This window comes from Lynx rufus, unplaced genomic scaffold, assembly GCF_022079265.1.
Source record: "Lynx rufus isolate CCGP_SWC_20201006 ecotype Redwood Valley unplaced genomic scaffold, mLynRuf1.p SCAF_9, whole genome shotgun sequence".
In the NCBI taxonomy this organism is placed as follows: domain Eukaryota; kingdom Metazoa; phylum Chordata; class Mammalia; order Carnivora; family Felidae; genus Lynx; species Lynx rufus.
The window spans coordinates 54,042,078-54,057,048 of NW_025814897.1; the positions used below are offsets into that span (position 1 = coordinate 54,042,078).

Below are 14,971 nucleotides of genomic sequence, written 5' to 3' on the forward strand. Positions count from 1 at the left end.
TCTGTTCTTTCTCATTCTAATTCAGCCAAGTGAAGAAAATTATACCTGATGTTTTTCTCCTTTAACGATAATAATGAGGATGAGACATACAGTATTTGGAGCACATTCTTGAATTATTACATTCTTTATTAATCTCAATTATTTATAGAGGATATATCAGTCAAAAGTTCTGAAATCAGGGGCACATGGGTTGGTCAGTCAGTTAAGCATCCAATTCTTGATCTCAGCTCAGGTCTTGATCTCAGAGTCATGGGCTCCATGCTGGGTGTGAAGCCTACTTAGAAGAAAAAAAAAAGTTCTGAAATCAGAACAGGGTGATGGCTTAATAATACAATGAGGTAAAATTTAAGAAAAGAGTTTATACTATAATATGGCATTTAAAGATTAAAATGTGAGGGGCGCATGGCTGGCTAAGTTGTTAGAGCATGTGACTCTTGACCTTGGGATTGTGAGTTCAAGCCCCAGTTGAGTGTAGAGTTTACTTTAAAAATAATAATAATAATAATAATTGAAGATTAAAATATGCTTTATGTGGGGCACCTGGGTGGCTCATTTGGTTAAGTATCTGACTTCGGCTCAGGTCATGATTTCTTGGTTTGTGGGTTTGAGCCCTGCATTGGGCTCTGTGCTAACAGCTCAGAGCCTGGAGCCTGCTTCAGATTCTGTGTCTTCCTCTCTCTGCCCCTCCCCTGCTTGCACTCTGTCTCTCTCTCTCTCTCAAAAATAAATAAAAAATTTTTAAAAATTTTTTTAATTAAATAAATAAAATGTGTTTTATGAGTTCCTAATCTTTCATTTGTTGCATGCTTTTTTAGTTTTGTGCCTTTAGATTCTTGGTGTTAATAATGCTTACCCTGCCCCACAAAAAAGAATTACCAGATCACAAAATAATATAGATAGCAAATAAACATTCTCAAAAATTAAGTATTACTAGTAAATCGAGAAATACAAATTAAAATATGAAGCTGCCATTTTCCCCTATTAAAAGTTTTCTGTTATTTTCTTAACACAAAAGTGTAATACATCCTCATTGTAGAAAATAAAATACCAGAGAAAAGAAGAAATCACAGTGGCAGCATAATTAACATCTCATTATTTTAGATGCCAATCTTTTTTTCTTTCTGTGTCTAAGATTTATCTGTCATCTCCTATTGACATATGCTTGAACAAAATTTTGTTATTGTAAGTAGTGTCGCAACAAATACTCTATGCAGTAATCTTTTCTGTTTTTTTTCTTTTTTTCCTGTTTTTCGTTTTTTGCTTTTTGTTGTTTGGTTTTTTTTGCATCTCTGATTATTTTGTTAGGACTAGCTCCTAGAACTGCCATTGCCAGGTCACAGCATATGGATGTTTAAGGCTTTTGATTATCTTCTCCCAAGTTGCTGACCAGAAAGGTTTTGTCAGTCGTGGGAGAGTAGTGGCTCATGTATCTTCTAATCCATGCTGTTTATGTTGGTTTTTTGCCTTCACATTTTGATAACTCTAAAATGCTATCTCATTGTTTCAGTTTTTACTTCTTTGGTTAATCATCGGAACATTTTTGGGGCCCCTGGATGGCTCCATCGGTTAAGCGTCCACCTCTTGATTTCTGTTCAGGTCACGATCTCATGGTTCATGAGATCAAGCCCCACGCTGGGCTCTGCGCCAACAGCATAGAGCCTGCTTGGGATTCTGTCTCTCCCTGCCTCTCTATCTTTCCCTTCCCTGCTCGATCTCTCTCAAAATAAATAAACAAACGTTAAAAAAATAATCATCGGGGGCGCCTGGGTGGCTCAGTCAGTTAAGCGTCTGACTTCAGCTCAGGTTATGATCTCGCAGTTCATGAGTTTAAGCCCCGCGTGGGGCTCTGTGCTGACAGCTCAGAGCCTGGAGCCTGCTTCAGATTCTGTGTCTCCCTCTCTCTCTGCCCCTCTCCTGCTCACACTCTGTCTGTTTCTCTCTCTCTCTCTCTCAAGAAATAAACACTAAAAATAATAATAATAATCAGAACATATTTTACAAGTCCTACCAAAATACTATAAATTAAAGAAAAAATCTTCATTGTCAAATTATTAAAGAGAAAACAAACAACACACACCAAAATATTCAACAACAAAAAAGCAGTTAAATAAAAACTGATAACTTCTTTTTTTTTTTTTTAAGTTTATTTTATTCATTTTGAGAGAGAATAGGGGAAGGGCAGAGAGAGGGAGAGACAGAATCCCAAGCAGGCTCTGCATTGTCAGCACAGAGCCCTACGCAGGGCTTGATCTACCCCTCCCTGGCAAAGTGGGACTTTCCCTAGCCTGATTTTCAAAATAAAGAATACAACATCTAAAAACAAAAAATGCAATTTATTCTGCATGGTGATAGGTGATTTTTAATATCTCATAATTTTTAATACTTGCCACATTTTTTGTCACATTTTTTATAATTAACATACCACATTTGTGAAGAAAACACATTTAAATACATTGTATACATGGTGCAAGAAAGGAGAGGTAACTGTCCACAATTTCTGTATCATTTATTCTAAAGATTATATTAAAAATATGATTTTGAAACCACGTCAACAGATAACATAAATAATATTCTGGTAAGCAGTTAAATAGCCAGTCGCCAAAATGTTAAAAGTTCCACTTGCTTGAGAAGCTGACAATTGTTGGAATCCTCTGAACGTGTGAGATTGTTTATAGTTTTTTCCTTTTTAGGTTGCTGCTGTTGATCTTCTGGTTCCTGGAGTTGGAGAGCTCTTTGGAGGAAGCCTCAGAGAGGAACGGTACCATTTCTTAGAGCAGCGACTGGCCAGGTAATGATCAGACCTAAAAGAAACAAAGTTCAGAAATTGATGATGAGGCAGTCTTGGCAAAGTAACAGAGAAGAGTGAATGAGCCTCAGCGCCTGACTGACCTGGATCTCAGATTCTTTGTGGCCTTGAGCAAGTTGTCATGTGACTTCTCTGAGTTTCCCTGTCTTAAAGATTGGAACTGTTACGTGAAATAAGGCCATAGTGTTACTTGTCCACTAATTTGTATGTATCTCTCCCTATGGAAATTGCTTTAAAAAATTTTTTTTAATGTTCATTGATTTATTTTGAGAGAGAGAGCACGAGTGAGGGAGGGGCAGAGAGAGAGAGGGAGAGAGAATCCCAAGCAGGCTCCACACTGTCAGCGCAGAATGCGACACGGGGCTCCATCCCATGAATTATTTGATCATGTCCTGAGCTCAAATCAAGAGTCAGACGCTTAAGCACTGAGCCACCCAGGCACCCCAGAAATTGCTTTTTTAAAAGTTAATGATAGAAGCCAACCTTAAAGCTTGTCCTTCATTTTTTGTCTTCTCTGTGTACTTTATTTACTCTAAATTATGATTGGGGACATAAACAAAGACTCCTATAGGGACATAAAGACAGACTCTGAACCAGAGAAAGGATAAAGCTGGAGAAAGAAAGATACTAAAAATATCCACTAAACTAACATTTAGAATAAGCAGTTTTCCCTTCCTTGGGTTTTCTGCTATGTAAGGGTCTTGATTAAGCTATTTGAATAACTTATTTTAACTTGCTGTTTGAGACCTAGAAATTAATCCATAAAATGCAGAAAATGTTTTGGAGATGAGAAGTAGAGAATTGTGTTTCTAATTGAACTACCACTCCTATGCATGCGTGGTTTGCCAACAAACCACAATGACTTCCTAAACTAACCAAGGTTATAAACTTCTGTTTTCCATGGTTTCCACTTTTGCTGTGCCAGACTTTAAAAAAAAAAAAGTTTTTCCCATGCTGAAGGCTTAATCCCACTCTCCTACTCTCCAGATAATACTGGGTTTCAGAGTAACCTGGAAAAGCCATAATACTTTGAAAATATCCTGTAAAATTAGCCATTTGTAAGTTCTTCTTTTCCTAGTGGAGAAATGCTTAAAAAGTTGATGTTTTTTCCAAGATCCCAACCTATAAATCTGTTAGGTAACTTGGTTTTGTAATCCCAATCATTTGAACTGCTCTATTTGGTCAGGGTCCAGAAGAAAGGGAATAAATATGTTCTGGGAGGCTTCTTTTTTGTTAGTTAGGCCCCTAATTCCTTACTACTATAATGTTAGAAAGTCCTGGGAAAATTGTAGAATTGAAGTAAAGGTCAAACTCCTTAGATGGAAAGAATTTTAAGATTCTCTGGGTTTTTTTTAAGCACAATAAAAATCACACATGGCAAGAAACCTCATCTGTTGAAAGATTAATTGGTCTGTTTTCTTTGCTTGCTTCCTTCCTTCAGGAAACCTTTCCTCATAACATTACATGTTTACCTAATATCTGATTATATCCAAATTTATCTTTCCTAATGAAATGGTTATATGTGTTTCCCTATCTTAGGGATATATCTGTGACTTCTGTTCATGTTTTCTGTATATCTGGTTTTTTCATAGTCTTTATCACTTCAGATGCACTGTGATCCCAAACATTTTTTTAAAAAGCTGAAATTACTTTTTTTTTAAGATTTTATTTTTAAGTAATCTGTACACCCAACGTGAGTCTCAGACATAACTACACCGAAGTCAAGAGTCGCACACTCCACCGACCGAGCCAGCCAAGCTTTAAAGGGCTGAAATTAATTTTCATGAGTACTAAGAGCTTAAAACTTTATTAGCATTTTTCAAATTGGCCAGAAAACAATTTTCAACCATATTCTGGAGGCAGAATCTATATTATTATTTCAATGTTACAGAATGAAAGTTGTGTCTTTGTGTTCCTTCTGTGTGCCTCCCAGCACCCATAATTATGGTGCTTTTCTTATGTCACAGGACTGTAAGCTCATCTGACATGGACCCCTTCTTTTGGGCTCTGGACTATACTTCCTGTAGCATTTGTTGTCTCTGCCACTCACTTGATAACACCTTAGACTATTGGATACGTTAGCTTTCTTACCATATTAAAGGTTCAGCTTCTCAACTGTATTGCATGTTCTTTGAGAGCACAGGTTTTTGTGTGTACTTCTTTATAAAGAGCACTTTGCATACAACCCAGAATAAATGTTTGGTGGTTAGTATCTTTATCTTCTTGCCATTCTCTGAAAGAATTTTGTTATTTTCCTCTTACAGATCAGGACTAACGGAAGCCTACCAATGGTAAGAATGTGACCCTTAATCATTCTTATTATAGCTGTTTGGTCTGATTGTTACACAAGTTTTACGTGTATTCCCAAGGCACTGTGAAACATTGTTAAGAAAAATGAATAGTTCAGTTCTCAGATTATTTATTGTCTTTGAATCCTGGAAAAATAGTAATGATAGTGGCTGCCGTTTATTTATTACTTATTGGGTGCTGCTGGATAACTGTGTTAAAATTTTAATGTATATTTTCTTATGTAATTATCATAACACCCTGCGAGTTGGTTACTATTCTCATCTCCTTTTTATTACCCCTCCAGACCTAAGGTCTAGAGATATTAACTAACTTAACCAAGAGCACACAGAAACATGGAGCTGGGGCTTTTTTCCTAACCATTATGCTTCAGTTTCTCTGTGTGTGAAATTAGAGTTTGAGCGAAGCGATCCCTAAAGTCTGTAGAAATCTGTGCTGTGTAGGAAAGAGCACTTGTCTGCATTCATACATTTACTTCTCCAGAATTGCTCTGGTTTTCTTTCTGCAAACCCTTTCTTCAAGTACTTTTGAATACATACAAATTATGTACTTATATTTTTATATAGTAACTTTCCTTCAGGATCTTGGTGTAATAATACCAACAATATTATTAATTCTTCTGCTGTCCTCAGGAGAAGGAAGGGTCAAATTGTACACTTGCCTTTTGAAATACCTAGATTACAGAAGGGCAGAAGCCTAAAATGATGTGCAGGTCATGACCCTTAAATGCCTTATTATTTACCAATAGTGACTTTATTTTCTTATTTTTTATTTTTTCAATATATGAAGTTTATTGTCAAATTGGTTTCCATACAACACCCAGTGCTCATCCCAAAAGGTGCCCTCCTCAATACCCATCACCCACCCTCCCCTCCCTCCCACCCCCCATCAACCCTCTGTTCTCAGTACCAATAGTGACTTTAGACATACTTAATCCCTCTGAGTCTTGGTTTTCTTGGCTCTGAAATGGGATGATAATATCAACTTAAGAGGATTATTGTGAGGATGAAATGAAATAATATAGGGTAAGTATCTACCTAGAATAGAACCTCAGTAAAAGCTAGTTTCCTTTCCCCTTTCCTTTGTTCTGAGTCTCGCTATGAGGTAGATGAGCCTCCTGATTGAGCAAGCTTATGCGTTTTGCCTGTTTTTGTCTGTCTACAAGATAATCTTCATAGTATGCAAAAACTAGCTAAATACAAATTTTAATTGTTTGTTAAATAAGTGTAGGCCTTTCTGGTCTTACTCATTTCAGTACTATTCTTGTCCCAGCTAAAGTTTTCAAACTCTTAAGATCTCTAAATATAAATCTCTGTTATTCTACTCTGCTTCCTTTTATCTGGTAATCACAGTATTTTAAAGGTGGAAGGGATTTTAGAAATCTTCAAGTCTGCGATCTCTGCTAGTGTTCCACTACATTGTGAGTAACCACCCCAGGTGTCTAAAGATTTTACTCACTTCCTATTTCTCCGTGCCATATGCAAATAACATCTGTAACTAGTTCCACAAATTTTCGTGCCATCTCTTCTGTAACCTGGCTGCCGTAGAATCAGTTTAACAACAATCTAACAAACACATATTCCTTCGAAAACTTGTTTTTTAGAAGTGGATTTTTCTATATATCAAAGCAAGGGCAAGAAAAATGCTACAGACTAAACCCATCTGCTGAATTCAGTTTCCAGCCATTTATGCCAGTGTTTTGACATCGATGTATGAGAAATTTAGAGCCAGCTGAAACTATTGCTGGACTTTTAGCAGCCAGCCCAGATCCTGCAGGTGTTTGTGGCAGGTGGCTTGACAGGCCTTTCATCTCATTTTCTCAGTATATCAAAGTATGCCCTGCCCCCATGCCTTGTAAACTTGAAGTCAATTCAGCTACCAAACATTTCATTTACTCAAGATTGTGCTTTTTCCATTATTCCTGATAGTTCTTACTGGTCTGAAGTTTTATACTAGATACTCCTGTTCATTGATCCCTCGCTTGGTGGTAACTCACCCAGTTGCAATTCCTCTTTTATTTTAGAAAGATCCATATTCAATCTTAATTGCCTAAAATACCAATACATGTGGTCATTATTACTGATAGTGGGTAAATTAGGTAATAGTCTTTATACTTGAGGATCCAAATGACTACCGGCTATGGCACTTAAGTTTTATACTGGAAGTGATTTTACAAATCATTCAAGAAGCTATAAAGAAATCCCCCACCAAATGACATAATAAAAATACCTGTAAAGTCTTCCTCCTCCTTCCTTTCCTAAATTAATTTATGACAAGCCGGTGTATTGAAATCTGAGTTTGAATCATGGCTGTACCATTTTCTAGCCACATGATTTTAAATGGGAATAGAATTAGTATAGCTAGGTTTTGTAGGCTATCTAGCCTTCCAGAAAAATGGATTTGGACATACTATACTAGGTTTGAAGCACAGGACTGGAAATTTCACTCTAGCATTCAAGAGTATATTTTTGTGCCTTCAGACAACAAATCTTCATGGAGGAAGCATCTACTCCAGAGCAGACAGTAGAGATAAAATGGTTGAATAAGGCACAGTTCCTGTTCTTGATAGAGCTTACAATCTAATACAGAGGGTATCATTTTATAACCTATCAGGCAAAACTCTTCACTCTTCTCTCTGTATTGAACAACATGATTTTAGTAGGGAAAAAAAAGCATTAACAAACAAAAATAGAAGAAGAATATATTTTCAAGAAAATTAATAAAGTTATTAGAACATTTTCTGTAGTCTCATGAGGCAAATTTTCTTCATATAAGTACATAAATAACTTAAAAAGGATCAAGTGACCAAAGCCTATGAATGCATGACAGGAATGCTATTTGAGTTACCTTGGACAGCTCATTATAACTTGTTCTTCACCTGTCTTTGGAGGGAAAAGATTTGTTTACTACTGTGATGTAGATCATGGTGCCTGGGTGGCTCAGTTGATTGAGTACCAGACTCTTGATTTCAGCTCAGGTCATGATCTCATAGTTTGTGAGATCAAGTCTCATGTTGGGCTCTGCTCTGACAGCACGGAACCTGCTTGGGATTCATTCTCTCTCTCTCTCTCTCTCTCTCTTTCTGTCTCAAAATAAATAAACATTTTTTTAAAATGATGTAGATGGTAACAAATGGCTGCAAAATATTTTTGAAATGTAAAATTCTATCATGACATCTGATACAATACAGCATCTAATAGGTGATGATTCTCTTTTCAAAATCAGGTATCTGGACCTCCGTCGATTTGGATCTGTACCACATGGAGGCTTTGGGATGGGATTTGAACGCTATCTGCAGTGCATCTTGGGAATTGACAATATCAAAGATGTTATCCCTTTTCCAAGATTTACTCATTCGTGTGTTTTATAGCTGGAAGACCAGTTAAAGAAAATCACCCTTTGCCAGAGGTACTGCGTGTGAATGTGCATATAAGAGAATACATGTTTGAAGTATAGAAATGCAAAAGTTTTCAATATGTAATTGTCATGCCCTAAGATATGACCTATGAAAAATAGAAGTGATCATGATTTTCTTAGAAAGTTGAGAGCAATTCATGGAAAAATGAACTCTCTCAAAAAGATACTTGCAGCAGGTAGAATCTCAAAATCTATTATGTCAATTAAGAAGAAATGAAGAAACTAAACTGTGGTCTCAGAGGTCCTTTCAGACTCTTAAGACAGGATGAGATCATGTGTTTTACTTTGTCTTTAATCATTAGAGCACTGCTCTTTGTGACCTCTGAGAAACAACTAGGAGCTAAAAATAAAATGTTGGATCTTTTCTCCCTTTCCAGTTAATCTATGATAAATGCCCATCTTATTCTCACCGTTTTACTAAACATTACAGAAGAAAATATTCCTTTTGGGGTCTTTTTTGAGTTAATATTAAGTTAATGTTCTGAATTGAAATCTTTCATCAGACGGGGTGCAAAAAGTCACATTTAATAACTGCTGATCTTTAAGTATAAAAATAGCAAATGGGATGTATTAATTATTTAAACTAATGACTGTTGTAGTTTATAGTAGATGTTTGTAACTTCTCTAATAATAAAATAGATTTTTGATACCTCTGAAAGAAAAATACAGATATATTTTTAAATTCCATTTGACCTTTCCACAGTGAAAAGTGGAAGAAGGTATTTCCAGTGTAAGATGAGCATGCAAATGTAGCTAAACCTGAAGGACGGGTAATTTTGGACTCAAAAGGCAATATTGTCTATTAGAGTTTTTGTGAGGATTGCTGATTTGGGAATCTGATACCTGACAACTGTAGCACTTTACATGTATGATTTGGACAAGCCGTTTACTCTGTATGAGCTCATACATCATTTTCCTCAGAGTTGATACAACAATTACATGAAAGTGTGTGTGTGTGCATGTGTGTGCATGCACACACATGCACGCTTAAAACTGAAATACTACACAAATTTTTTTTAACTCTTGTAGTCTTCATTGAGTTACATATCTATGGACTTACAGCCAAATTATATGCTCAGTAGAATTTATATGTATCAAATAATGGTAAATGGCATGCATGCCTAAATAATCAATTTTCTAAGTCTCATTAGATAACTTATCTGAGGTTATTTCCTGATGAGTTTGTATGTGGACTTTATTTTATCCTAACCCAAAGCAAATGACTGAAAGGAACTGCCAAACCTTAGAGCTGGAAATCACAGAAGCCACTAAGATGTTCTCATGACCAAACTTCTGCCTGATGCAGAGAGAGCCTATACCTGGGCAGGCACTTGTTGGCAAAGAGCTCAGTATCCCACAAAATAGCTCATTCCATTTCTGAATCTGTCTCATTTTTCGTTTTTGTGGAGCTAAAATATGCTTCCCTAGAACTTTAATCCCCTGGGCTCAGATACCAAGTTTAGGGCAGGTAAAAAGAGATAATTAGAGCTTTCATAAGGCTTGCCTCAATCATGGGCTAGAGAGATAAATTCATTTGTTTGTGTAACAGATATTATTTAAGCTTACTCAGTATGCCAAGAATGGGGCTAGGTGGTAAATAAATGATAGTGAACAAAAGAGAAATGACCCATGCCTTCATGGAATTTACAGTCTATTAGAGAAGATACACAATCAGTAAGCAAACAAATGTATTTCAAAATATGACATATGCTATAATATTTTATAAAGAACAGGGCAAGCATAGGGGTGCCTGGGTGGCTCAGTCGGTTGAGCATCCGACTTCGGCTCAGGTCATGATCTTGCGGTCTGTGAGTTCGAGCCCCGCGTCGGGCTCTGTGCTGACAGCTCAGAGCCTGGAGCCTGCTTCGGATTCTGTGTCTCCCTCTCTCTCTGCCCCTCCCCCGCTCATGCTCTGTCTCTCTCTCTGTCAAAAATAAATAAACATAAAAAAAATTAAAAAAAAAAAGGAACAAGGCAAGCATAGATAACTTTGCTAGAGAAGGTATCTCTGAAAAGGTGATATTTAACCTTAGACCTGGAAGATAAATGCAGAAACCATTTTAAAACATTTGCAACATCAGTCAGTATTGATTTGACATTCAAGTCTTGATACTGTATTAATTTTGTGAAGTGAGAATCAGAGACTCTCACAGGCCCCCAACCTGAAGCACTAATATTTTCCCAGGCTCTCGGGCATCATGTCTCCAGTGATTTTTGAGGAACCAGATAGAATTATAATGTTAATATGATGGTGGGGCATCAAAAATAACAGTGATAGAAAGAACAGTGAATCACAGAAACCCCAGGTGCTGATCCCAGAGCCACCATTGATTTAGCTGGAGAGTGTTAATCTGGTACGATCATCTTTGTGCCCTCCAGTTATTTCACCTGCAGAACTATCATTTCGAAATAGATCAACTCTAAGGATTCTTTTTCTATCTCTTAATCTTTCAGGAATCTGTGCTGGAGATAGTCACTAATAACAATCGATTTAGAGTCTAACTTATACACTTGATTTTTAGCACATGTCAGGTCTCTGAAAATGTACAGTGAAGTCAAATCACTGAAAGTTCTGCAATAGACTTCAGTGTGTTCATTGTGTGTGTGCGTGGGGTGGGAGAAGGTCCTCCTCAAATAAACATCGTTCTTGCCTTTTTGGTAAGTTTCAGCAGTGTATTTCCCAACTTTCATACTTACTTGTTCTTTTCCTCTACGGTTGATCACACAGTGAGGATCTGGTTGAAGCCAAACACTTGCCACTCATCACAAGCCTCAAAATTGACATCTTTGACTCATTACTTTTATTTTACCGATAATTGAGCAACAGCAACTACTGGTGTCAGACAAAGATCATGAAAATGCCAAAACTAAACTCGCCGGCAGGGCAGACAGCATCTACAGGGAAAACTTTAAAATGCCCACTTGTCAGCTGCTATATGAATATCCAGATTCTGCAGAGAAGCAGCATTGTAGAATCCTGTGTAGAATGAATAAAAGTCAAGGACTACCCACGCTATAATACTGTTCTTATAGGGCTTAAACTGTGAGTTAAAAGGTGATTTGAGGGTGTTAACTTCTGCTTGAGTAACCAGTTTCCAATGAGGGAAAAATCAGATTCTGTTTTCCCAAGATTTCCAAACGTCACCTCAAAATAGCAACCCCAGCCACCCAAGAAAGAGTGTGTGTATTTTAAAACTTAGAAATGGTTTTTCCATCATTAATTTCCATTCTCATTTCAAATTTTGCATTAGGTGGGGAAAAATAGTTACTTTCCATCTGGCTGTCCTCTGGCCTGGTGAGGTTGTGCTTCTATTTATTCATTCATTCATGTATTTTTTTGGTCTCATAAGAACTTAATTGTGTGAGTGATCCATTCCAGATCTAGACATAATTCTCCCACCCTCTGACCCAGCCCAGAGACTGACTGTCACAGAACAGCAAAGGGACTGTTTGACCTTTTGTCCCTCTCAGACAGTATCTGCCAGAAGCGTCCCTCTACAATGTTATACATTCATTCTCTCTATAAATTGAATCTGGACATTCAAGCATGACTGAACAGGCACTGAAGATGCAAATGGTGAGATGGATTAACTCTACTCTTCTTTAAATCTCTTGTTTCAGATAATTATAGATGAAAGATGCTTATTTGGATCGGATTGCTATTTATTCACATATTTATTTTAGTAAGTGGTGAGGCAAGAACATAAAAATGCAGAGTTGAAAGACAAATTGGCCTGGATTGAATTGATAAGAAATGCGTGGGGCTTGTTGGCTTCTGATCAATATTTGTATTCAGTCTGCAATCTTAAGTATGTATAATAAAAAGAAAACAGGTGGGAGTAATATCTGACTGTAGTTTCTTCCCAGTGTATAGTCCAAATTAAAAGGCATTCAGGACAAAAAATAACCTTAATCACCTGACACAAAAATGATTACGATCTGTCCACAAGACAGATCTTATTAGATCATGACCAACACACCTCCAGAAACTTATACATTCTGCCATTACTGGAGTCCTGAATTACTCCTCTGATCAGCTAAGGTCCCAGGTAGCTCTTGGGCATTCTAGTTAGCTCCAGTTTGGTTTGGAGTCCAGTGAATTTACAACCACTATTAGCACACTGTGTGGGAGTTTCCAGGGAACTTTGTAAAGAAGTCAGGAGTTTGGGTGGTTCTTGAACTGTCATTCAGGCAGCTATTGAGTTAACATAGTTCATGACTCTTCTGTAACTTCCTGCTACATCTTTACTGTTCATAATTATTATTAGTAATATGACTATCAATTGAACATTGCTTTACAGTTTACAGAATTTTTTAATGTATTCACAATGTATTATGAACCTTGTTCTTTTGTAGCTTACTATGCCTCAAATTCATTTGGTTTAATAAAAGATTAGTTTGTTATGAAGATTGGTTATTAGGAATTCCTAATATCAAGGGAGAGTAAGACGGCAAATAAAGTCCACCACTCTTAGCCTCCAGAGAAACTGAAAGCACAGAGCTTTATGGTAACCAAAGAAGTTTGTATCTTAAGCCTCAGAGTTTAGTGGACATGTTGCAAAACACACACTTTGGCCTCTGATTTCCTTGTTTTACACAGGGGGGAGAGTTGAGAGGGTGAGGGAAATGACGGTCGAGTTCAAATGCATTCTAGTACAGAGAAGCACTGGAATAAAGGGCCCTGGACCCAGGAGTGTACTTAAGCTCACTGTGTCTCTCTCTCTCTTTTTTTTTTTTATGTGTTTATGCTCATATTTGCCTTACTTACCCTCCTCTTAGGATCATCCTAGAATATACATGGAAAGATAGATGCAGGAACTTTGGTGGGGATTATTAATATCCTCCCCCAAAGTGATCAGCCTTTGATATGTCAAGATGATGCTCTGAGAATAGAAACGTGGTAGGCCCATCCAGCACAGGTTTTATCATGCTACAAATACACATATGCACAGCTAGAACTGTATTCTGCAAAACCTGGGCCATTTGCAGCTGTGACTCTTTGACTTATAACCTTCTCTGCACACTGGTTCAACAATAACTGCTTTGCTCTTTTCCTAGGATCCTGGATTTGAAAATCTCTTAAAGATCATATTTCTTCCCCTGTCTGTGATGTATAAACTGCCCTCTCTTGTATTTTCCCAGCTCCTGGTAGTTTACCCTGTCCCTTCAGTGAATAGGAGCTCTCTACTTAAGGGAGAACTTTTGCTATCCTTGGAGAATTCTGACCTGATAATACCCAAACCTGCCTCTCTCTAGCAAATGTAATAAGGAACACAGGAACACCATTTCTTCTTCCCAGCCTTCTCTTCTCCAAGATAGAATCTCCGGGGCTGCACCCCACTAGGTTATTCATCGGGCAGTGTATTCTTAAAGTGGGCCTTTCTCTTGGTAGAGGAATGCTTCCCTCCACTGTCCACTCAGCTACTACCCAAGTATGCTGTGATACTGGTTTTGATACTAGAAGAGCTTAAAAGTCTCCAGTGCCTCCCTTCCAGCTGTCTTACATCCTCTAGTGGTTGCCTGTATATGTAATAACTGCTGAGGAATCTTAATTACGGTTTCAAAATGTTCAGGGCAATCCCATCCCCCTTCATTTGGGGATTGCAAAAATGGATTTGGGTCACATACACATTTGTTGTTGAAGAACATTAAGTTTTTTCACTGAAGATTTCCACCAATTCACATGATCTTTGCAGTGTCCCAAAAGGCAGGAACTCATTCCTGTACAGTTAGGATATAGCTGGCCAGTGATCTCTTTAAGTGTGATTTCCATCTTCTACATTCTGTACTAAAGGTTTTCACATCGGGAAACTGTTGGGTCATATTCCTGCCAGAAAATGTGGTGGAGGTTTAGTGTGTTGGAAAAGATATTAGACAAAGAAAAGACCTTTTCTTTTTTCTTTTTTTTTTTTTTTTTTTTGAGAGAGTGTGGGGGTGGGGGGTGTGTATGCACGCAAGCTGGGGAGGGGCAGAAGGAGAGAGAGGGAGACAATGTCAAGCAGGCTGCACACTCACTGCGGAGCCTGGAGATCAGCTCAGGGCTCATTCTCACCGTGAGATCATGACCTGAGCTGAAATCAAGAGTTGGACGCTTAACCCACTGAGCCTCCCAGGCGCCCCTCTGATTGAAGTCTTGACGCTCTGCTTTTGAACTGCGGAACCTTGAGCAAGTGATTTTATCTGTGGGTTTGGATAGGCATCTGCAGAATGAGGGTAGTGCTTATCTTACAAGTGTTGTGAGAAACAAAACTGTGTGAAAGGGTTCCCTAAACTGAAAAGACTGCACAAATATAAGATCTCCTGAGGGAAACCTTTTTAAAACTCAAAAAAAAAAAAAAAAAAACTGTATCGACTAAAATATCTATTGCATGTTGAATGAAATAGTTTATAGCCATCAAAAATTATGAGTGAAAATGTGTTCAAAAAATGTTAAATTGTAGT

General features: G+C 37.5%; 1 protein-coding gene across 2 annotated transcripts in view; it reads left to right on the plus strand.

Moving 5' to 3' along the window:
* The window catches only part of NARS2 (asparaginyl-tRNA synthetase 2, mitochondrial), a 135,680-nt gene that overhangs the window by 115,848 nt on the left and 4,861 nt on the right, over positions 1-14,971 (plus strand). The window contains exons 12-14 of one of the 2 annotated variants that reach the window (XM_047071466.1): positions 2,691-2,788; positions 5,071-5,097; positions 8,339-8,521. In XM_047071466.1, the coding sequence (XP_046927422.1) occupies positions 2,691-2,788; positions 5,071-5,097; positions 8,339-8,483 (270 nt within the window). In that variant the 3' untranslated portion in view covers positions 8,484-8,521. Of the gene's footprint in view, positions 1-2,690; positions 2,789-5,070; positions 5,098-8,338; positions 10,280-14,971 lie in introns of those variants that run through there. The other variant, XM_047071465.1, reaches the window with a different exon arrangement.